This window comes from Oryctolagus cuniculus, chromosome 1 (assembly GCF_051225735.1).
Source record: "Oryctolagus cuniculus isolate XC-2025 breed Fujian yellow rabbit chromosome 1, ASM5122573v1, whole genome shotgun sequence".
NCBI classification, from domain to species: Eukaryota; Metazoa; Chordata; class Mammalia; order Lagomorpha; family Leporidae; genus Oryctolagus; species Oryctolagus cuniculus.
In genome coordinates, this window is record NC_142867.1 from 65,602,573 (window position 1) to 65,627,773 (window position 25,201).

General features: G+C 41.1%; 1 protein-coding gene across 4 annotated transcripts in view; it reads right to left on the reverse strand.

Annotated features, from left to right (window-relative positions):
- Positions 1–25,201, reverse strand: part of PGM2L1 (phosphoglucomutase 2 like 1) — a 57,727-nt gene that overhangs the window by 10,040 nt on the left and 22,486 nt on the right. For 3 of the 4 annotated variants that reach the window (XM_089330808.1, XM_089330810.1, XM_089330803.1), the window contains exons 3-13: positions 23,332–23,499; positions 20,026–20,132; positions 18,931–19,015; positions 16,969–17,052; positions 12,026–12,219; positions 7,826–8,015; positions 7,426–7,523; positions 6,591–6,771; positions 4,350–4,443; positions 3,989–4,118; positions 3,569–3,758 (exon numbers count right to left, since the gene is read on the reverse strand). In XM_089330808.1, the coding sequence (XP_089186934.1) occupies positions 3,569–3,758; positions 3,989–4,118; positions 4,350–4,443; positions 6,591–6,771; positions 7,426–7,523; positions 7,826–8,015; positions 12,026–12,219; positions 16,969–17,052; positions 18,931–19,015; positions 20,026–20,132; positions 23,332–23,499 (1,521 nt within the window). The remainder of the gene's footprint in view (positions 1–3,568; positions 3,759–3,988; positions 4,119–4,349; positions 4,444–6,590; positions 6,772–7,425; positions 7,524–7,825; positions 8,016–12,025; positions 12,220–16,968; positions 17,053–18,930; positions 19,016–20,025; positions 20,133–23,331; positions 23,500–25,201) is intronic. The other variant, XM_089330811.1, reaches the window with a different exon arrangement.

Consider the following 25,201-nt stretch of genomic DNA (forward strand, 5'->3'; position numbering starts at 1 on the left):
CATCGACAAGTCCTGTCTATTCTGCCCTCTATTTAACTCAACTTTGTCCAAGTCTCTTCATCACCACTGCTATCATACTGAATTCAGGCCTCCAGTGTCCCAGCTGGCCTTCCTGCCTGAAGTTCGTCCTTTGTGACCCACTCACATCCAGGTCTTTCCTCCTCTCACCCCAGCACCTGTTACAGACAACTGCCTGTGGTTCTCTGAAGAGCCTCTGAGGGGCCTCCTCTTCTCCAGACCCTGCACTTCATTTACTCCATTTACTGAAGTGCCTTCACTTCCTCCTGTCTCTGGGTAACTTTTTTTTTTTAAAGATTTATTTATTTCTTTGAAAGGCAGAGTTACACAGAGAGAAGGAGAGACAGAGAGAGGGAGAGGTCTTCCATCCGCTGGTTCACTCCCCAATTGGCCGCAATGGCTGGAACTGTGCTGATCCGAAGCCAGGAGCCAGGAGCCTCCTCTAGGTCTCCCACGTGAGTGCAGGGGCCCAAGGACTTGAGCCATCCTCTACTGCTTTCCCAGGCCATAGCAGAGAGCTGGATCAGAAGAGGAGCAGCCGGGACTTGACTGGGTGCCCTTAAGGAATGCCAGCACAGCAGGTGGAAGCTTTACCCGCTATCCCACAGCACTGGCCCCCTGGGTAACTTCTAATCACACCCGAGAACTCACTGAGAAAAGCCTCTAATCTTCCATAAGCTTCCCTCCACCCCTGAAATCAGAGTGAGGGGTCCTTCCCTTGCTCTTCCTCAACACCTGACACATCCCTGGTGACACTTATCATTGTGTAAAGTAATTGCTCTTTGCTTGTCTGCTTCTCTGCTAGACTCTTGACTGCAGAACAGTGCCCCTGTGCCTGCAGCACACGGGGTTCTCATACACGACACCAATGAATGTCAGGTGGGAAGGTAGAGAGAACTCAGAGGAAGTCTTTGGTAGTTACTATGTAACCATGCAGATAATAGCATACATGCAACCTGCCTTAGAAAACAGTTGTATCAGAGAACAAATGAAGAAACATCTTGAATAACCAGCATTTTTTTTTTTCGACAGGCAGAGTGGACAGTGAGAGACAGAGAGAAAGGTCTTCCTTCTCCATTGATTCACCCCCCAAGTGGCTGCTGTGGCCAGCGCACTGTGACCGGCACACCGTGCTGATCGAAGCCAGGAGCCAGGTGCTTCTCCTGGTCTCCCATGGGGTGCAGGGCCCAAGCACTTGGGCCATCCTCCACTGCCTTCCTGGGCCACAGCAGAGAGCTGGACTGGAAGAGGAGCAACTGGGACAGAATCTGGCGCCCCAACCGGGACTAGAACCCGGGGTGCCAGTGCCACAGGCGGAGGATTAGCCTATTGAGCTGCAGCGCTGGCCCGATTAACCAGCATCTTAAACTTTAAAGAGAATTAAGAGGAAAAAAGCATTACACCAAAGACTAAGCATAGCAACATTAGAGAAATGAAGAGATTTTGTTCTTTTTTTTAACTTACAAAGACAGAAACATAGACACAATACACTTATACACACATATATAGAATATCAACCAGGAACCAATTTTTGTCAATTGTATCAATACACAGAAGTGGAATATGGGTAGTATTCTATACAAGAAGCTGCAGATGTCTCAAAATATAGTATGTCCCTAGAATCTTGAGGCAATATAAGAATGCTACAAATGGAAATTTAGGCTAACAGACATCATCATAACAATAACAAAATGAGTACGATTAGTAATCTGTGCCATTTAAATATTTGTTCTTGTGCACCTGGAGTATAGGCAGGAGCTGTGAGAGGTACAAAAGTACATTAGAACTGGCCCAGTCACATACAATATAACAGTAACATGAAATAGGAACAAGTGAGAGGAGGAAGTTATCCAAGGTAATGGAGTCTTAGGAGAAAGCTATCTGATTATGGCGTCTGGAGGTTGTGTGGTGGAGCTAACATTTCCCTTAACTCTTGATGGCTGAGATATGGACCTATTATAGCAGCAAGAAGCAAAAGTAAACTCAGGAAACAGCTTGATCAAAAATACTGAAAGTGAAACAAACACGCATGCATGTACGGAACTCAGAGTTGTTTTGTTCGGCTGGAGGTATAGAGAAGAGGTTAGAAAGGGTTAAAATCAGAAAGATACATGGCTTTGAAAGTGCAGGCTATCGGACTTTATTTTCAGCATAGTTAGCATCATTGCACAGTTTTTCTCTCTCTCCTCCACCTCTTCTCCCTCACCCAGGGGAAGTATAAATTATCTGGGGAATGAGGAGGATAAGATCACCATCACAGAGACCCGTGAGTGGGCTTGAAACTGCTCTGGAGAAAACGAATGGGTCTGAAGTTCCACTACTTCACTACAGTGTGAATTATTACAAATTGTTCACAACCCTAAGAACAATTAAGAACACCAGGTACGGGGTAGGCATGTAGCCTCGCGGGTAAGAGGCCAGTTAAGACATCTACATCCCAGGTCGGGTGCCTGTGCTTGGCTCCTGATTCTTCAAACTATGCACAACAAAAAAGCTCCCCCCCTTGCTTAACAGCAAGCTTCCCTTAGCTGCCTGATTAGTAACAGCTTATAATTGTCCTTTGCCTGTCTGTTGCATGGTAACTTGCCAACCCATAATAGTTGTCTTTGCTAAAAGTTTGCTGAACTGCCTTTTTAGGATCTCTGATGAAGGCAGATACAATTGTTTACACCAAAACTGTAACTGGAGCACCGTTCAGATCAAGGCTGACGACCAGAGCGTTGGCGTAGAGTTCGCTCTAATGTTAAATGACACCCTCAGTGACACTTCAGCAGCCATCTTTGAATGTGCAATGTCTGCGGGCAAGACTTGGTGCTGCGTATGCTCAGAGGACTTTCCTCATCCCCTTCCTCACCCCATTTACCCTAACTCTCTGAATTCCCAAACCCTTTCTCAGCAGGGAGATGGGTCTGGGTTTTGCTGCTTTTATTTTTCCTGTCTCCCTTTGTGCCTGTAATAATAAATCTCCTCTTGCTCAGAAGACACGTGTGGTGTTTTAGCAACATAGTGTGTGAGCAAGTGGTGAGCCTGTGGCTGGACAGCACCTGGCTCCCGACTCCAGCTTCTCGCCAGCACAGACCCTGTGAGGGCACGTGAAGGCTCAAGTTGCTGAGCCCCTGCCACCCAGATGGGAGACCCAGACTGAGTTCCTGGCTCCCCAGTTCTGGTCCAGCGCAGCCTGGCCATCGCAGGCATCTGGGGAGTAAACCAGAAGTCTGGAGTTCTTTTTCTCTCTCTCAAACTAAAAAATAAAATGAACAGGAAAAAAAAGATTAAAAATAGGTACTTACAGGAACTTCCAGGGTGGTGAACCCATGTAGTTGTTGGGAAGGTGGTGGCCCTGAAGACGGCACGGAGCTCCAGGCCCCACCAACCTCCCAGTGTGGAGCCTTATGCATCTTTTCCATCTGGCTGTTCCTTACATTGTAATCTTTGTAATATACCAGTCAACATTTTGAGCTCCATATGAAATATTTTCTGCCTCTAGGCTTCTTGGTGTCATGAACCATTACTTTTTCCTCATCATTTGGAAAAGAAACATTGTACTTACTGATTTCTTATTCGGCTGGCTGCTGTCGTATCCAGTGGTAATGTCCCGTACATGCAGTATAGCAAATGTCCCACAAAACTTTGGATATTCTTTTGGAGAATCAAAATTGCGAAGCCTTTCAAATATACTTTTGATGGTAGGTGGATCATAACACAAGAAATATGAAGTTTTTGAAATATGATAACCATATCTGTACAAAGATTTAAAGTGCTAAAATCAGATTTCAGATAGCACTTAGAGAACCATACATTAAAGATAAGCATATTATAATATTCTGTGGAAAGTGGCAATTCTTAATTCAGACAGTTGTAACTTTAAAAAAAAATGGCACTTCCTCCAAAACAAATTTAGAAAGCCAAGGGTAAGACATAAGAATGAAAGACAGAAAAATCCAGCGTGTGAAATGACGGCAGAACTTACTTTTCATAGACATTAATCAGCTGCTGTTTCAGTGTGATGTTCATGGTCTCCAGGTAAGATGCCATTTCAGCGACAACAACGGCGGCACTCACCCCATCTTTATCTAAAACCGAAGTTCCACACAGGAAACCTGGGGACGCAAAGCACCTTCAGAAAGAGGCAGGTCGCATTCAGCAGCTCCCCATGTCCTCTGAAGGACCCTGGGGACAGACAAAACCCACCCAGGCCAAACTTCCCGGGGCTCCTTTCTTTTTCTTGTTAGCTACCCACTGACAAGTTCTCTGAAATTCCTATTTATAGAATCATCAGATTTTAAAAATTCTCTCAATCAGGTCTCAAACATTAATATTTTACTACATACCAATAGACTCTTCAAATGCAAAAAGGACTTCTTTTCCATTGTCCAGGAGGTCTTTTATCCTACTTCCGATCCATTTAAAACCTGGTAATGTTTCCTGAAATGCAGAGGAGGCCACTCTAGTTAAGAGACTCTCACAAACACAGATGAAAGAAAAACTTATCACTAAACACACCTAATACTCTCTTGGTGACCTTCTGGTATAGTCTACACACCAGATTTACACAGTGACCATAAAGCGCCACGAATGCATACGCTGCCACTACTGATGACCTATATTATGGAATATCGCATCAGGTGATTTATACTGAATATAAGCTAGAGTTTGTAAATGTGATGCATCCAGTCACAACGTCACATAAACACACATAATCATCACCTATTATGCTCAGTACTCTAATATGTACTGTACAGCATCATTTTTTAAACGTTCACACTCCTTTGCCGGACAGAGGCTGAGCCGCTCAGCTGCTAATTTTATTCGCCTGAGATCACGCTGCTTGTGAGAGGAAAGCAGCTTTCAATCACACGGCCTCTGACTGTCCTCCATGCCACATTATGGCTGCCAATGTTTGAGTGCTTATGAAGGAGATTTAGTCTCCTCGGGTTATCAAAGATCTTGAATTTTTTGAGTGGTGCCCTTTCAATATTATCACAATCTATGCTTGAACCAAGTGTACCTTTCCATAACACGGTAGCATAAATAAAACACCAAGGTAGTTACTAGATCTTTCTTTAGTAATTAGTTTCGGAGATTTTTCATTTGGTAGCTACAGCTCACTTAAAGATGTGCCCTGTTTCATAGTCAACAGAAAGGTTATGTGTAAAATACTCATTCTGGAGCTTATCATTTGCAAATTTTAAAAATTATTTCTTTTTTCTCTTTTGTATTCATACATTTTTTCTTGCCAAAGATATAAAGAAGGAAAATATTAACATTACTGTAGATCAACATCTTTCTATTTTAGAAAGTCTTAAGATTGAAAGCTCTATTTCATAAAGACATTTTCTAGGGGCCGGCGCTGTGGCGTAGTGGGTCAAGCCGCCGCCTGCAGTGCTGGCATCCCATATGGGCACTGGTTCGATTCCCAGATGCTTCCAATCCAGTTCCCTGCTGTGTGCCTGGGAAAACAGCAGAAAATGGCCCATTTCTTGAGCCCTGGCACCTACTTGGGAGACCCAGAAGAAGCTCCTGGCTTCTGGTTTCAGATCAGCTCAGCTTTGACTGTTTCAGGTATTTGGGGAGTGAACTAGTGGATGGAAGATCTTTGTGTCTCTCCCTCTCCCCCGTAACTCTGCTTTTAAATACATAATCTTTAAAAAAAAATTTTTTTTCTACTACTTAGCTAATGGTGTTAAGACCTGTGGCTTGACTTTTGACTTGAGAGAAAAGCCTAGAAGTGATATTCTCATTGCTATTTAGCAAAGATGGCCTAGGAAAAGCAACATAACTGATGTTAGTCAAAGACGCCTGAAACACATGGTCAGTCTGACTGCCTGAGGGTCACAAAGGTTAATTATTTGGTGTGAAGGATAATCACTACTTGTTTTGTAGATGTATAATCTTAATTTGCAATTTAGTGGATAAGTCTTAAGACTGTGCCTGAACAAGGAGTTGATGACACCTTTCTAGAGTAGAGCCTGTGTTACTGATGAGGTCACCAGGAACCAGATTTTCCCAGTGGGAAAGCCAGATATTACTCTGTGAAATAAGTGTTAAAGTATTTTTAAAAGAGTGTCTCATCTTAGTCCCAGAAATTCCTAGGTGAAACAGTAGATGAGTTTGGCTCAAGGTGTCTAAATTATAAAAAAGAAGAGTTAGCAGAATTAGGAAAAAGTATGAGAATTATAATAAATGAAGTAAGTGAAAGTCAGTTTTGGTGGGGAGATGTCTTTGACATATATCAAGAGGTGTAGAAAAGTAGCACTCGGGAGCCGGAGTTGTGGGGTAGAGGGTAAAGTTGCTGCCTGCAATGCCAGCACTGCATGTGGGTGCCAGTTCGTATCCAGGCTGCTCCCTGGTGATGGCCCAGAAAAAGCAGGAGATGACACAAGTACTTGGACCCCTGCCACCCACGTGAGAGACCTGAATGAAGCTCCTTCTATGTTGGCCATTGTGGCCATCTGGGGAGTGAACCAGCAGATGGAAGATTCTTTGTCTCTCCTCCTCTCCCTGTAACTCCTTCAAGTAAATAAATAAAATAAATCATTGAAAGAAAAGCACACAAATACTATCATTCTTACTTCAAAATGAAATCCTTCTTTAAGGGCAATTGCCTTCAAAATTTTAGAAGAGACTGTGGTGGCTAACATGTACACATTCTTCACGTCAGCATTTCTTGCTGTAGTTTTCTTCCAGCAGTCAAACATCCACCACCCAAACAAAGCTGCCAGCTCATTCCCTGTGAAAACTTTCCAATGACCACTGCAGAGAGAGTAAAAATTCACAATCAAGACCTTTCCAACTTATGTAAACTTCTTGACTCTAAGACAGCCAAAGACCCAGAAAATATTATGTGGGGGTTTTTGAGAAAAACATTTACTACCAATGATTTGCTAATGATTCAGGGATGTTCTTAGGGTGGGAATAGCTGGAATATCTTTTGGAAAATTATTACAATTCTGCTTTTATACTTCTTCATGTGATGAAAATTATGATAAGTGTTTAAGCTTTTCTATGTAGGGAAATTTGTCACATTATAATGGCAAAAATACCTAGTAACCCAGAGGACCAAGACTAGAAAATCTAATCACTGATAAAGCAATCTATTGGGATATTTTCCTGTTTTTAAAATATTTTCAAACAATATATAAATTTTCACAGTAAAACTGAAATAAAAAATAATGAAGCTAAAATATTATGTGCAGTATGATCACAATTTCATCAAAATTGATATATCTTTAAATATTTGGGTAAAAAATACAGGAACAGAACGTCCAAGTATCAACTTTCCTGGTTATCTTGGGATGGTGGGCTTACAGAAGATTCATGCTCTTATATTTTCAATGAGCCTGTAAGACTTGAAATCAATTGCTTTTCAGAGTTCAAGCCTTTGACCAAGTGACAGACCGCACTTACTTCTCCTGGAGCTCTGCCGCGGCGAGTCGGTCTGCATCAGGGTCCGTGGCGAGCACTATCCGGGCATTTTCTTTCTCCGCCAGCCTCAGGGAAAGTTCCTGAAACAGTGACCCAAAAGGCTGAAGAACCTAAATTTGAGGCTAATATCTCTAAATGTTGGCACTATGGCAGGTGAATTTTAGAAGGCATATAGTTCTGCTAAATTTAAAATAAGGAGCCTACAACAGGGATACCCACCATAAGGATTGTAATCAAAACACAGCCTGTGGCTCCCATATAATTTAAAAGATGCAAATTTCAATGGTTTCTGCCTTTGTGAGTAATCTTCGAATCGCCAATGAGTTCTATCTATTCTGATGGCTATTAATTAATGAGTAATATTTTAAATATTAAAAAATACCAGCACAGATTCTCCTTCCTCAGGATTCGGGCATTTCACGGTAGAAAAGTCTGGATCAGGATCTTTTTGTTCTGGTACTGGAATTGGAGGCTTGAAACCAAACACTTGAAAAGCCGTCTGTACATAGTCATGTCCGACTCCATGGAAAGATGTGTGCACAAATTTCAAGGTGGTCTTTGAGTTTAATTCCCTGTAAAGTAAAATCACCATTCAATCAATACCAAAAAGCTTGTCACCTATGACATAATTTTAAAAAATGATTACAGCCATCAGCAGAGCCTTAAGATATTAAACAGAAATGATGGGATACTAAAGATTAAAATATTTTGAACTGAACTGTATTGTTCTTTGTGGCTCGGCTTCCTGATTTGCGCAGCTCCCCTCCAGGTGCTGTGCTGTTGCCCTAAACAAGCCGCCGGTCAATCCCGTCTGACCAGAACCGTCTTCTGAACCCAGCTTTCTCACCTTCTAGCAGACCTCTGCTTTCTTCACTCCACCGAAGTCCAGCTCACATTCCAAGGCATGGAATTTCATTCCCCTTCCTATGTATTACTCTGCTTACCCTGACCTTTCAGTACTCCGACTCTAGCTGAATACAAAACGTACATTTTCCAAACATGAACCAAAATAGCTAAACACTGAGAGTGAATCTCATAAAAAGATTAAATAGCTTCATTTTTAATGGAGCCTCAACAGTGTAAAGCAATTCTATTTTTTTTTTTTTCAAAAAGATTTATTTATTTGAAAGGCAGAGCAAGCGACAGAGACAGAGCAAAAGAGAGAGAGAGAGAAAGAAACAGGTTTTCTATCTGGTGGTCCACTCTCCAAATGCACACAACAGCCATGTCTGTTTCAGGCTGAAGCTGGGGGCCAGGAACTCCACCCAGGGCTCCCATGTGAGTGGCAGGGACCCAAGCACTTGAGCTATTATCTGCTGCCTCCCAGCTGAAATAGTGGGACACTGGATTGGAGAGTGGTAGGGACTCAAACTGGCACTCTGATAGGAGGCAGGTGTGCCAAGGGGTGACCTCACCCACTGCACCAGGATACCTGCCCCAAGCAATCCCTACTTTGTTACCACAGAAGCTCACACTTTTTACTCTCCAAGGCAGTGATTTAATTAATATATTCCCCTGTGACCTTATTTCTTTCTTCCTCCTTCACCTCATACACTGAGACAGAGAAGCCATCTGATGGAACTGCCAAACCCTTTCACACCAAATCCACAGCCTTGTAGCATCCACATGTAACTTTTCCTTCTCTCATTCAACAAGAGCAAGGAAGTGCTCTCTCTATCCAAGGTCAAGCCCTCTGCTTCTGCCCTGGTCCCATCTCTTCTCACTCAAGAATTTCAGTACTTCAGGTGTGCACCTGGGCCATCTTCCACTGCCTTCTCAGGTTCACTAGCGGGAAGCTAGATGGGATGGCAGGTAGAGTGGCAGGGACTTGAACCAACATTCTGATATGGGATGCCAGCGTTCCAAGAGGCAGCTTAACCCACTGCACCACAACACTAGCCCCAATGCTAAATGTTTTAATTCTCTCTAGTGAATTTTTTTATATGCAATTGTCCAACTCTGGTTTCCTGGGAGTCCCCTTCAAATTGGCTCCTATATCCTTTTGCTGTAAGTATCACTAATAATTTCTTGTTTTATGGCTTAAGAAAAATGGAGATATTCCAGGCACAGTACATTTTCTGCTCCAGTCCAATAACCACAAATTTCTCTAAAGAATTCTGGTTCCTTTCAGTGGGAAGTGGTATTTAGAAATCACAACCTGGGATTTCCAGGAACTCACAAGCCTTTTTAGTAACAGAAGTACTATTTTAGGAAAAAAGTAAACAAATCATTAGTTTATACTAATATCCCAAGTTCATATTTAAAATTATAATTTAGAAATTAATTTTCTTGATTTTACTTGTACTCCTCTTAAAATCTTAGTTCCTGGTGACGTAACATAATATCCATTTGTTTAATAACAAACACATATGTGAATATGTGAGGGCACTTCAAAAAGTTCATGGAAAAATGGAATTAAATGATTATTTTAGTACAAAACAATTTTGAAGGCCATTTACAGTTTTTTCCACAATACACATTTTCCATAAATTTTTGATGACTGCATAAGCATAAACTATAAAGCTATAACTATTACTAACAAACTATAACTACTAACAAACTACCAAATATAATTTTTTAAAAAGGTTTATTTATTTGAGAGGCAGAGTTGGAAAGAATGAGAGGGAGGCAGAGAGAGAGAGGCAGAGAGAGAGAGAGAGGCAGAGAGAGAGATCAATCTTCCATGGGCTGGTTCACTCCCCAAATGGCCCTAACAGCCAGAGTTGAGCCAGCCAAAGCCAGGAGCCAGGAGCTTCATCTAGCTCCTCTACATGGGTGAAGAGGCCCAAGAACTTGGGCCATCCTCCACTGCTTTCCCAGGAGCATTAGCAGGGAGCTGGATTAGAGGTGGAGCAGCCAGGACTCAAGCCAGCATCCATATGGGATGCTGGCATCACAGGTGGTGTCTTTACCCATTACACCACAGTGCCGGCCCCTCAAATACAATTTGAGATTTCTTTGTGTTTCTTTTATCTTTGGATGTATCCTACTAGAAGTGTACAAATTACTTTATTGTAAAGTCAGGTGAAATCTCTGATTATACTTTCGGCTTGAAATACAGTTAAGTTCATTTGTTAAATTATTTTGCTCATATAAATGAACAAAGACAACAAAAGGATCAAATTATTTATAAATTAACTATAGCAAGCAGCATTTAGCTAGAATTATTATCACTCACTTCTCATTTCAGAAAGAGAAGCGAATAATTAGGACCAGTGTTGTTGTGTAGCAGGTTAAGCCATTGCCTATGCTGGCATCCCATGCTAGCTGCTCTACTTCCTATCCAGTTCTCTGCTAATGTGTCTGGGAAAGCAGTGGAAGATGACCCAAGGACTTGGTCCTCTGCCACCCATGTGGAAGACTCAGATGGAGGTCCAGGCTCCTGGCTCTGTCCTGGCCCATCCCTCACCGTTGCAGCCATTTGGGGAAGAAACCAGCAGATGGAAGCTCTGTGTGTGTGTGTGTGTTTGTGTGTACATGTGTGTCTTCCCCTCTCTCTGTAACTCTGCCTTTAAAATAATTAATTTTTTAAAAAAAGAAAAACAATTGATAGTTTGATGGGCATACTTTTGAAAACAAAATAAACCAGAGGAAAAATGAAATTCTATTTTGTAGGACAAGGAAAATATGCTCAGCAATCAGAACTCTTTCTAGCAATGATGTTAGCTATTAATGGTAATGGAAAAGTTAAAGAAAAATAAAATCTTGGGGCTGCTGCTGTGGTGCAGTGGGTTAACACCCTGGCCTGAAGTGCCAGCATCCCATACGGACGCCAGTTCAGGACCCGGCTTCTCCACTTCTGATCCAGCTCTCTGCTATGGCCTGGGAAAGCAGCAGAAGATAGCCCAAGTCTTTGGGCCCCTGCACCCATGTGGGAGACCTGGAAGAAACTCCTGGTTTCAGATCGGCGCAGCTCCAGCTGTTGTGGCCAACTGGGGAGTAAACCATCGGATAGAAGACCTTTCTCTTTCTCTCTCTCTCTGTGTAACTCTTTCAAATAAATAAATAAATCTTAAAAAAAAAAAAAAGAAAATCTTAAAGAAAATTAACATGGGGAAATACATATAATTCAACAGCTTTATAGAGATAAAATTCACAAACCATACAATTCACCCATTTAAAGTGTGCAAATTAATGGTTTTTCTCTATATTCACAGAATTGTTAAGCCATTACTATAATCGATTTTAGAACATTCTCATTCCCAGAAGAACTTTGAACCCCAAAACCGACTCCCCCAATCATCTGGATAGTTCACATAACAGAACATGGTTCTCTGTGGACTGGCTCCTGTCACTTAGCATATTTTCAAGGTTTATCCATTTTGTAATATCTATCAGTACTTCATCTCTTTCTTCTGCTGAATAATATTCCCCTGTAGGGATACACCACATTTCATTTATATACTCGTTGGTTGATGGATATTTGGGTTATTTCCAATTTTGAATAATAATTTTGAATAATAATTACTTAGCTATAATTTTAACAATTAATAGTCTACTCATTTTTATTCATTTTTTTCTTCCCTCACTTGTTAACATTATTCTAAGATAACACTATCCTATATTCATTCCCATTGGATACCTGTAAAAACAGATCTTTTTCAGATCTTCCATGTATCTCCTGCAAATCTCCTGCAGAGGATCTCTCTTCAGTGGGCTGGTATCCACTAAATTATCATTCCAGGAACCATTCCAGGGTTCCACACATTCTTCTATGCATTTCAGAATTTCTTTATCATGAGGAGATGTGATCTGAGCACCAGTTTCCCAATAAACCTAGATGACAGGGAAATATGTCTAATTACTACAAGGCTTCTCAGATCTTTCCTTAGCTATAAGAGAGATCCTTGGCTTTGTAAAGAATAAAAAAAAATCAACATGGGACTAATTTAATAACTAACAAAAAGTATTGACAGTAACAATTCCATAGGAGTTCTTCAATAAAATGATCATGTATTACTTTGTCTTTCTGAAGCATACTTTAATAACAATAAAAGTTAGACATCATTATGACAACATTATAACATGTATACAGTGTCCAATCATACTCTCAGCTCTGTTAACTACATACTAAAAATAATCTAAGAAACCATGGAATAGTCCAGAAAACTTGATACTATTACATTGAACATTACAAAGGGGTTCTATTTTATAATATAGAAGAAGTCATTTTTCCATTATAAGTGAAAGTTGAATTTATGTCACATCAAATAAAATCGGCATCAGGAAAGAACGTTAACATGTTAATGACCCACATACACTTCAGAAAATTACCAAAAAACAAAAAAATTTCATTCTAACAATTCACAAGATCCCCAAGTTCAGAAGGGACTCCGCTTAGAGAAGGTCTGTGTTGACTTCTGCCATGTATCTGACACAGTTTTCCTCTACTGAGTATCCTGAATGAAGCAAATGAGAATTCTGAACAGGTATTATGTACTAAGCTTTGTGCCAAGCAATGTGGTAAACTAGATGACCTAAAAATTCTTCTATACGATAAATACCTCAAAATACCTCAAAAAATAAAATAGACAAAACATGATCAGAATGCATAGCTTAATTCACAAGAGGAGAGGGAAAACTCTGGGCAGTACAAAAAAAAGAGAATTAAAAACTCAAGTGCTAAGTTGTTGGGACTGATCCAGTGGTTATCTGAGGTTTGAAAACTATTTGCCCACAAGCAAGATAGGGACTTGGAACTGAAACCCCTAACAACAATGATACCCCAGAAGTAATTCAGTCTCGGTACGTAAGTTCTGCCAATTACACAGATAGATGATGAGGGAGCATGTCTTTCTTCTTGAGTTCTAGCTCATTTTTAAAAATTTCAAATTTGGAGCCAATGCTGTGGCACAGCGAGTAGAAGACCTGGCCTGCAGTGCCAGTATCCCATGTGGGTGCCAGTTCAAGTCCCAGCTGCTCCTCTTCTGATCCAGCTCCCTGCTGATGCATGTGAGAGAGTAGCAGAGGAAGGCCCAAGTCCTTGGGCCTCTGCACCCACATGGGAGACCCAGAAGAAGCTCCTGGATCTTGGCTTTGGATCAGCTCAGCTCTGGTCATTGTAGCCATTTGGGGAGTGAACCAGCAGATGGAAGACCTCTCTCTGTGTGTGTCTCTACCTCTCTAACTCTTTCAAATTAATTGAATAAATCTTTTTTTTTTAATTTCAAGTTTGATGTCTGCACTTCAACTATTATAGGATAAGAACTGATAAATTAACACCAAAATTGTTCCCAGTGAGACCCGTGAGGTTCTGGAAGAAATGTAACAAACAAAACTGCTCTGGAGGGAGGCCTGCTCTTTAAGGAGGCAACATCTGAGCAGGCCCCTGAAGGATGAAAAGCAGCCCACTGGCAAGATTGGGGGAAGAGCAGTCTAAGCAGAGAAAACAGAATTACCACGGCTCCGAGGTGGAAAGAGGCCGGTACACTGGAGGAGCTGGGGAACAGAAAGGAGCAGCAGCGTGACTGGAATGCAGCGAGCAAAGGAAGGAAGGAAGAGGATGTGCAGACCACTCTAACCCAGGGCAGCGAGCTTGGGCTTTAGCTGAAGAATGAGAAGCCACGGAAGAGGCTCATTGAATGAGTAGCCATTTAAGCAGGGGAGTGATAGGATTTGTTTATATTTTAAAAGATACTCTGTTTGCGGCCAGCGCCACGGCTCAATAGGCTAATCCTCCGCCTTGCGGCGCCGGCACACCGGGTTCTAGTCCCGGTCGGGGCGCCGGATTCTGTCCCGGTTGCCCCTCTTCCAGGCCAGCTCTCTGCTGTGGCCAGGGAGTGCAGTGGAGGATGACCCAAGTGCTTGGGCCCTGCACCCCATGGGAGACCAGGAAAAGCACCTGGCTCCTGCCATCGGATCAGCGCGGTGCGCCGGCCGCAGCGGCCATTGGAGGGTGAACCAACGGCAAAAGGAAGACCTTTCTTTCTCTCTCTCTCTCACTGTCCACTCTGCCTGTCAAAAAAAAAAAAATTATCTGTTAGCTTTTTGGAGAATGGATTCTAGAGGAGAAAAATGCAGGCAGAGGAGAGATCAGCTAAGGATGCTGTGGTTCAAACAGAAAACAACGATGGTTTAGAATGGTGACAAGGGAAGGTAGGGGCAAAGATAAACATATTTACTATATATATATAATATATATTTTTAAGGTTATTTATTTGAGAGGAAGAGGCAGGGAGAGAGGCAGAGGCAGGGGAAGACAGAAAAGGGAGGGTGGGGGGAGAGAGAGAAAGAGAAAAAGAGAGAGGCCTTCCATCCACTGGTTCACTCTCCAAGTAGCTGCAATGGCTGGAGCTGCACCAATCTGAAGCCAGGAGTCTCTTCCGGGTCTCCCACTCGGGTGCAGGAGCCCAAGGACTTGGGCCATCTTCTACTGCTTTCCCAGGCCACAGCACAAAGCAGGATTGGAAGTGGAGCAGCTGGGACTCGAATAAGCGCCCATTTGGGATGCCGCCACTGCAGGTGGTGGCTTTACCCGCTAAGCCACAACGCCAGCCCCATTTACCATATATTTTAGATTTAGAATTTGTGAAACCTGATGATAGATTTAATGTTAGGGAAAAGAGAGCAGTCAAGGATGATTTTTGGTCTCTGGGTGGGTGGGTGGTGGTAATTTATGGAGATGGGAACATGGAGGAGACCACATTTGAGTATACATGTGGCAGGTTATAGGGGAATCATGACTTCTTTCTCTCAAGTAGGCAATTCGATATAGAAGCCTGGTGCTCAGAGAAGTGATCTGAGTTCCTGGCTCTCCTTGACAGCTGACCTGCAATTCCTTACAATTCTTATTCTTTGGTTTTAAGATCAATCTACTCTGGTCTTTCACATACCTACAGCTTCTCTTCCTCCTCTCTCCACTTACAATTGATCTCTTTTCTTTTTGCTCTATACTATCTCCGGGTTGCTCATCCAAATAAAGGACTTTCAAATCCTCTTATGTGCTCTAATGTGTGTGGCGATCCCAAAATCTCAATCTTTAGCCCAGATTTCTTTCAAGTTACAGAGCTAAATATCCTATTGCCCAACTGCTACCTGGTTGACCAATAAATGCCTCAAATCTAGTATAAGAGTACTTCAGGGGCCGGTGCCACGGCTCACTAGGCTAATCCTCCGCCTGTGGCTCCGGCACCCCGGGTTCTAGTCAAGGTTGGGGTGCCAGTTCTGTCCCGGCTGCTCCTCTTCCAGTCCAGCTCTCTGCTGTGGCCCGGGAAGGCAGTAGAGGATGGCCCAAGTCCTTGGGCCCTGCACCCGCATGGAAGACCAGGAGGAAGTACCTGGCTCCTGGCTTCGGATTGGCGCAGCACACTGGCCATAGTGGCCACTTGGGGGGGTGAACCAACAGAAAGAAGTCCTTCCTCTGTCTCTAACTCTGCCTGTCCAAAAAAAAAAAAAAGTACTTCAAAAAGCTCAAGGACAATGAAATTAAAAGATTGTTTTGGTATAAAACTTTCTGAACCCCATGCGTAGGTTTTTATATGTATTTCCATGAATTTTGAAGAGTCCACATGTGTTTGGGGCATTTAGCCCAGCAGTTAAGACACGTGGGACACCACATCCCGTACCAGAGTGTCTGGGTTTGAGTCCAGCTTCCTGCTGATGTACATCCTGGGAAGCAGCAAGTAATGGCTTAAGTCCTTGTGTCCCTGCCACCCATGTGGAAGATCTGGAATGAGTTCCAGGCTCCCGACTTTGGCCTGACCTAGCTCTAATTGTTGTGGGTATTTGGAGAATAGATGAGTAGATGGAAGATATCTCTCTCTGCTTCTGTTTCTCTTCCCTTCTGTCCCTCTGCCTTTCAAATAAATAAATAAATAAAAATTAAAAAGAAAATGGAATTGATCATGGCTTTTCCTCATACCTGTGATTAGTAACTCATCTCGTCAGACCCTAAATCCTAGATTAGTACTGAATCTCCTTTTCCTCAGTAAAGCAGATCCCAGTATATCTGAAGTCCTCCCACATAAGAAGAAAAACATGTACAAGACATGGGCTCATCGCCCAGAAGCCCCAAACACTGGTCCAGCCCCATGCTGTGGATCTTCTATTTGCTCCTCCAGAGCCATGGCTCACTCTTTCCCACTGGGCTTTCTGCCACAGAGACTGACATGTCAAATGGATCCTGTGGCCAATGGGGAGCACTGGCAGAAAGTTGGGGGTGGGGAGGAAGGAGAGTAAGGTCAAAGTACTATTTGTCTGGCTCCCTTCCCACAAATTCCCTTTCATTCTTCACGCTCTAGTACAATACAACTTTATTTCTGAGATGGTAGAGCAGATGTATTTGGGATGGGATGCAGAAATCAATGGTAATTAGCAGTGAAAAGATCAATGAGGAAACTTGTAATTAAACACACTGAGAAGTAGGAAAGGCCATTAGGGATACAGTCTTTGAGGGACAGCCTCAATATTTTCATCACTTTTCTGTCCCCAATGCCAAGCCCTGTTCTTCAATGTAGAAAATATACTTAACATAAATTATTTGAATAAATCAGAACTATATGCAGAGGCCAGGAGTTCAAGGCTTACCTTATATCCATTGTCTTCCTTACGGTTGTGAGACGCGGTAATCATCACACCTGCAACTGCTTTCAGTTCCTGGACTGCATACGGCTGAAAAGATAGCATTGCAATTCCATTGTGCACCCTAGCTACTCAAACAGTTGATAAGAGAATAACTGTTTAAGTAATAGGAAAAGACATTATGGTATAAATGGCCAAAAACTTTTTCAAGTTTAGGTTTGGGTTAGGTTCATTTCTAAATGATGAAGCCCAGCAACCTTCCTACTTTGAGACTGGCTTTCCTACTCTGATCTCCTTTAACTTAGTCCAGTAACATTCCTTTTTCTTTTTGTTATTTGACAACATTTAACAAACACCTGCTAAATGCCAGGTACTCAACCAGTCTGCAGTTATCAGTGACAGATACAATCATAAAATGTTAGAACTGGAAGTAAATTTAGAAACTATCTAACTCATTATATTTTACACTGAGGCTTATCCAACATTATGCATTCATTAGGTAGAAGATTCAAAGATATGGAACATAGGTCTACTGCCTTCCAATAGGCTGCTTTGTGGCAAAGGGAGCAATTCACTGTCTTCTCTTCCAAAGTTAACTACCTCGTTGGATTTCCCCCTTTTCTCTGTAATAGTTACTATTTATCTTATTTATTCTACCATCAAATCTAGCCCCTTTCTCTTTTTCTCTCTCTATATAGAGATGGCTCTTCAAAATATATATATACACACACACACACACACACACGCACGCACGCACACACAGAGAGAGAGGAGAGAGAGATGTAGAGAAATAAAAAGAGACAGAGAGAAAGATGAATGAATAAGAGACGAAGAGAGAGAACTGTAGGAATATAGAAACAGAGACAGCAGGTAGGTAAATGACCTAATCTATTACCCTGACATGATTCAGAGACTGGCTCGTAACCCAAGTCTGACAAGATTCTGATCACTGGTAAAAGACTTCATATTCAAGGAATTCTAAGAGATATTTTACCACATTGAACATAACATAGGATAAAATGTTAGAAGCTGATACAGAGATGTGTATAACAGTTTGCAGAAAAAAAGTATGCTCATATTGTAAGTTATATGACAAGAAGCACCATTCTCTTAATTTTTTTTACAAAGAAATGAAACACTTTATTTTTAAATGTTTCTAATATCTTAAATTACTAAATAAATATTAATTCTACCATTTTCCCCTTATAGAGAAAGGTCCCTCCACATTTTTAACCAGATTAAGGGTACTTTTAATATTTTGGCAAAAAAAGTTTAAACGTTACAAGACAACTGTAGTTGCTCCCATTGATCATTAAGATCACTTTGCATAGTTTTAGTTCGCACAGAAATCTTTACAGCTCTGTTTCCCATGCACAGCCAGCAGGGTACAGCACATGTACCCCAGGGCTGCCAGCATTTTCTAATCTCAATTCTAACAACTCCCATAATTCATAAGGTACTTAAAGTTTTAAAAATTCCAAACATGGAGTTTGTGAGCCTTTTTTCTTCCTAATTCTATTGCACTGGGGTCCAGGCATATGGCTTGATCAATGGTTCTTCGGCATTTGCCGAGATTTCCTTTGTGACTCTGCTTAACAGTAATGCATAGCTTACCATCACTGAATACAGGGTTCTCGCTCTCACCCACCCCCCAATCAAGCCTATTAACAGTGTTTTCAAACCTATCCTTAATCATCTTTGTCTGCCTGATAAATCAATTTCTGCAAGAAAAATGTCAAAATATCCCACTATGACAGTGGACTTGTCAACCTTTATAGGTCAAATTCTTAGGTAATTTAACAAATGCTTGTTGAATGAAAATAAATTCAAAGCAAAATTTGTTTTCTTCCTTTAGTACCTTATATCATTCAATATAGAACTATATTCATGAAAAAAACTTTGAAAACTAGTTGACTTAAAGCTTTTAAAGAGCAGCAAGTTGTATGATCACTAACACAACATACTTACTACAAAAGGTGTAGGAACATATCTGGAAAAAAGGTACACAGGGACATCTTTAGCCAGTAAGACTGCAGCAGTGAGTTTAGCAAGTCTAAAACAAGAGAGAAATTTCACTTAGTTCCTAGATTATCATACTTTTTTAAAACCAACCTCCCATCATAACTGTTCACACCATAATTATTCTGAATATATAATAGCTTAATACAATCAATTCTAAAGAGTTATTTATTTAATCTTCATGCTCCAATTTTAAAACATTAAGTAAATCTAGTTTTTATTGTAAGGGGCTTAACAATTCATGAAACTTACATTTCAATTTCCTCTTCCCTCATTCATCTTTTTTTCTAAAAAATAATTTTTATTTACTTGAAAGGCAGAGTTAGACAGAAAGAGACAGAGATCTTCCATCTGCTGGTTAACTCTGCAACAGCCAGAGCTGGGTTAGGCTGAAGCCAGCAGCTAGGAGCTTCTATCAGATCCACCACATGAGTGCAGAGGCCCAAGCACTTGGGCCATTTTCCACTGGTTCCCAGGCGCATTAGTAGGGAGCTGGATCAGAAGCGGAGCAGCTGAGAATCAAATGGTGTCACAGGTAGTGGCTTAACCCATCATGCCAGGACACCAGGGCCCACCACTGCCCTACATTCATCTTTGAATGGCATTTACTAAGAAATACAATCAGCAAAAGGCAAGGATAAAGGAAAGTGAAAGCACTTGGATAAACCCAATGTGCATGATTACTCCCTGAAAAAAAGATCTCATTACATAACGATCTATCAATGAAAATATCCTAAATCTAATCAAATAGGACACTATTGCAGGAATACAAGTAACACCATTACCTTATGAGAATATTAAAATTATAGGCTATGGTGACATTCTAAATATAGACTCCAAACATTTTAAACTTCTCCTTTCTGTAAAATCTAAAGTTTATCTTTGAAATGTTCTTCTATTTCATCTTTAAAATATGCACTGGCATATGTTCACATTCCAACTTGATAGTCTCTTGTTTTAGAAATCCTATCACTGGGCCCAAAAACTTTGTTTTAAATGTTTTATTCCACACCAACTTAGTCTTTGAAACAATTGACACTGTACCTCTGGCTGCTGCAGCTGCTGGTTACTTGGCCCCGCGTGTCATACCCAACCACAAAGCCTCTCTGCTTGAAATCTGAGAAACACCTCTCAAGGTATGTGTACATCCCCTGAAGCAGATAAACACAAAGATGAGTTTCTGATGAATGCTGCCGTCGCAGATGACTTGAGATCTGACTTGGGCGCTTGCTGTGCAGCTTACTGGCTCCCAGGGCCTGCCTTCTGCCTGTACCCCTGTGTTCACTAACGTGGGAGCAACTCCACTCAATCCACAAGTGTGAAACAGCAAACATTTTCTGGACACATTTAATACTACAGAGAGAGTGATTCAGTAACCATTAAATCCAATACTGAAAACATTAGGAACAAAAGAGGGTACATGAAATTTCGTTTAAAAAAAAATTGTTACAAGAGCCAGAAGAAACTATTTCTTGCTTCAAGGCTCTAGAGAGAAGAATTTTGACCATGTTAGGCCCTTGCTAAATCCTAAGACTGAAGCTAACCAAAGGATCTGACCTATTGATGACACAAACATTTTTAATCAGCAACACCGTTCTTCACTACGGTATTTCTTAAGATAGCTGATCCATCTGTAATTCCTTAGTTTTAAAAATCTCAGAAAAAGGGGCCAGTGCTATGGTATAGTGGGTAAAGCTGCTGCCTGCAGCAGTTGGCATTCAAGTCCCTGCTGCTCTACTTCCGGTCAAGATAACTGCTAATGCACCTGGGAAAGCAGAACTGCTTGAGCCCCTGCCACCCATGTGGGAGACCGAGGAGAAGCTCTTGGTTCTTGGCTTCAGATGGCCCCCACTCTGGCCATTGCAGCCATTTGGGGAGTGAAAGAGCAGATGGAAGATCTCTCTATCTCCCCTCCCCCCTTCTCTCTGTAACTCTGCCTTTTGAATAAATTAAATCTTTAAAAAAAAATCTCAGAAAAAAACATTCATAGACTAATGTGCAGTCAAGAGAGACAAAAAACAAAAAATCACAATAACTAAAATCATTTTGGATCTTCTGAATGATTTGCTAATTTTAACAATTTGGTTTTCAAAAATAACACTTCATATTGTTATAGCCCTTTAAAATTATTTTTACAAAAAGATGAGGCATTAAATCTTTACAAACACCCTGAAAACAGAAATGCAAAAACCATTTCTGTTTTGTTCGGTTTCAATATCTTTAAGAAAGGAGAATAAGATAAATAATATTAAAGCTCTTTTTAAAATAAAAAAGATTTATTTATTTGCCAAGCATAGTTGCAGAGAGAAGAGGAGAGACAAAGAGATCTTCCATCTGTTGGTTCTCTCCTCAAATGGTACAATGGCCAGAACTGGGCCATCCCGAAGCCAGGAAACTGGAACCCCACCTGTGTCCCATGTGGATGGCAAGGGCCTAAGCACTAGGGCCATGTTCTGCTGTCTTCCCAGGCATGTTAGCAGGGAGCTGGATCAGAAGCAGAATAGCCAGGATTCCAACCACTGCACATGTAGGATGTCCAAGTTGCATGTGGAGGCCCAATCTGCTGTCATACAATGCCAGCCCATTAAGCTCCTTGTAATAACTTGCTCAGGGCCATTCATTCAATTAAAATTAAGTTATACTGATTTACGATTATTGAAGTCCTACTATATGGCAAGCACTGCTAAGTAAGTAAATGGAAGCACCAAACACGTCCTCAGTGACTTCCAATAATAGATCTTTCAAGTATACAATTGTTTTTCTCAACCTTTTCCCCCTGAGTGGGAGTGAGGGGGAAAATATATCTCAACTTGGCTACTTTTACCAACTTATTTTGAATGATACTATCCTAAAACCTCATAGAATCTCACATTATTCTCTGCGGTGAGACTCTATCTTATCCTCCTAGATCTAAAGTCTGAAAAGGACTAAGGCTTAAGAATTAGATTACATATGGCTCTTCTATTTTTGCACAAAATCCCAACTCTTAAGAAATTTGCATTTCTATAGAAATTGATTCTCAAACATTTCCTTCACCCCTTTTTGTAGAGTCAAGGGATTTTAATTTCAAATGAAAACTTAAGAAATTCCATATATATAAAAAAGACTAAACTCAAGCCTCCCAGGCTGAGAAACAGAAAGGAGATGGGGAGGGGTGAGCGGTGAAGGTAACAAGTGTCCCACTCTGTCACCCCTCCCTGTGCATTAGCCCCAGGCTTTAGAGAATTCTCTGAGAACAGTGATTCATTGCTAGGCACTATTGATTAGAATTAGGTCTCCTGAGCAATTTTCTAACCCAGAATTATTTTTAGATTATGTCAAATGCATTACTGACCTCAAACATTTAGTTCATTGCAGCAGTGAAGCCAATTCACTGGCAAGAGAAGCAATTTGTTTCTAGAATAAGTTGCATAAAAATGAAGAGAAACAAACAAATTGTATCATCTACAACTATCTTAAGGAACTTTCATATAGATGTGGCAGATCATGTTTAAGGCAAACACTGTGAATTAAATTTTCCAAATACTCTGGTTAACTCTTACGAATGATCATAAGCCAAAATGAATAATCATCTTTTCATCTAAACTTGCTTCTCTGTATTAACTGGATATGTCAATATCCATGCCCTGGTTTCAAATGCAAAGTTAACATTGTCAGGAAGTTGATGATAGCAATCAAAATAATAACTCTTAATTGGGAAGTTAACCTGCAAACTTGAATATTCATAAATAGCTTATAAGATAAACCTTGGGTAAGACCAAAGGTCAGAATTTAGTCTACAGTTATTCAGTTATGAAGAGACTTCAAAAAGCTCATGGCAAAATAAAATTAAAAGTTTATTTTGGTAAAAAACTGTTGAAATTCACACATACGTGTTTTTCATGAACATTTTGAAGAGTCCTTATTCACATGGATTTCAAAAATTTTGGTACCAAAACAAACTGATCTTTCTTCCCCATAAATGTAAAAGAAAAAAACATTAGTTGATAGGCAGGAACCAGGAACTCAACCCAGGCCTCCCACAGCAGTGGCAGGAACCCAATTAGTTGAGCCATCACTGCTGCCTCACGGTATCTGCACTAGCAAGCAATTAGAGTAAGGAGCCACATCTGGGAACTGAACTCAGGGACCCTGACGTGAGGCTTGGGCATCTTAATCACTAGGATAAATGCCACCCCTAAACTTCTCTTTTAATTCTGTTTTCCACAAACTTTTTGAAGTTCCTTCATATTACTTACATGAGACAATCTTCATAAAGTTCCATAAAGGTTTTCAAAGGATCTACTTAAATTTATTAAAAAAAAAAAAAAAGAAAGAAAAAGCACACACATAGTACTTCATAATACTTACTTGTGTTGACTGTATTACTGTAAGGTCATTAATGTAGCAAAACCCTGCCCCCATGGCAGAACGAAGTCCTGCAGTCCCAAAAGTCATCCGGTAACAAAGACGATCTCGCAGTTCCTTGTTCATCCCATTCCGCAACAGATTTTCGATCTGCTCTTTTGTTTTGGGATTCTATTAAAAAAAGAAAAATTAAGTATTAAAATTTAGAAGGGTGAATATGCATACATCACAAGGTTCTACATTCACCATAAATTCTATGGTGTTATTTATTAATAAAAATACCTGACATTTACTAAGTCCCCCAAAAGGGTCGGGCCCTATTGAGGGTGACTCTCTGTCCAATTGTTAAGGGATTAGTAATTTATCCAAGATTGTACTTTATAACAATTTGATAAATTAAAGGACTATGAATATAAAACAAACCTCTTAATCAAAAAATTACAACGAAGCTAGTGAATAAATGCCAGTGAAACGTGCTTACCATCTACTTAACCTTTACAATTCAAATCGATTAAGATCAGTCTTACTACACGTTAAAGTTACAAAAAAAAAAAACATTCAATTTATTTACAACACAAGTTGAGACATAATAAAGCGTCACTGTCAAGTGTGAGCTTAGTTAAAAATGAGAATAAAATTCAGTGGGGGGGGGGGGGTGCTGGCACTGTGGCGTAGCAGGTAAAGCCGCCGCCTGCAGTGCCGGCATCCATATGGGCACCAGTTCTAGTCCTGGCTGCTCCACTTCCGATCCAGCTCTCTGCTATGGCCTGGGAAAGCAGTAGAAGATGGCCCAAGTCCTCAGGCCCTTACACCACGTGGGAGATTGAATAAATCTTAAATAAATCTTTTTTTAAAATTCAATCCAAACATGGCTTTGTGAGGTACATTTTGGGGTTCTACTCATTAGCATGTACTATAACTTCTTAGAAATTTCAAGGCTATCTATGACTTAAAACAGGGCTTCACAAAAGAGTAGCAGGTTTCAAATAGAAATGCCACTATACAAGAATAAAGTTTAAGTGGAATTTCCCAGTATTTTCTTTTTAGGAGAATCAAGTATTAAGAAAACAATGAGCCGGCGCCGTGGCTCAATAGGCTAATCCTCCACCTTGCGGCGCCGGCACACCGGGTTCTAGTCCCGGTCGGGGCGCCGGATTCTGTCCCGGTTGCCCCTCTTCCAGGCCAGCTCTCTGCTATGGCCAGGGAGTGCAGTGGAGGATGGCCCAGGTGCTTGGGCCCTGCACCCCATGGGAGACCAGGAAAAGCACCTGGATCCTGGCTCCTGCCATCGGATCAGCGCGGTGCGCCGGCTGCAGCGGCGGCCATTGGAGGGTGAACCAACGGCAAAGGAAGACCTTTCTCTCTCTGTCTCTCTCTCTCTCACTGTCCACTCTGCCTGTCAAAAATTAAAAAAAAAAAAAAAAAAAGAAAACAATGTGACTTGGGCCCTGCACCCGCATGGGAGACTAGGAAGAAGCACCTGGCTCCTGGCTTTGGATCGGCGCAGCGCACTGGCTGTGGCAGCCATTTGGGGGGTGAACCTACGGAAAAAGGAAGACCTTTCTCTCTAACTCTGCCTGTCAAAAAAAAAAAAAAAAAAAAAAGGAAAGAAAGAAACCAATGCGAAACACATTTCTCTCTTCAAGGTCAGTATAGATTTGGTTTGTACTGACTGACTATTTATATCTTCTATCTCTACAGTCTATACTATGATAATGAATTCAAAATGGTAAACCAAAGTGCTTCAAATATGCTAAATAGTATATCCATATTTTCAAAGACATAAAACATATTAATATATTTTTTAAACAAAACAGCTTTCTTGAGTAGTGGAAATGAAAGAAACCAGAAGACTCAAACTAATGAGAAGGCA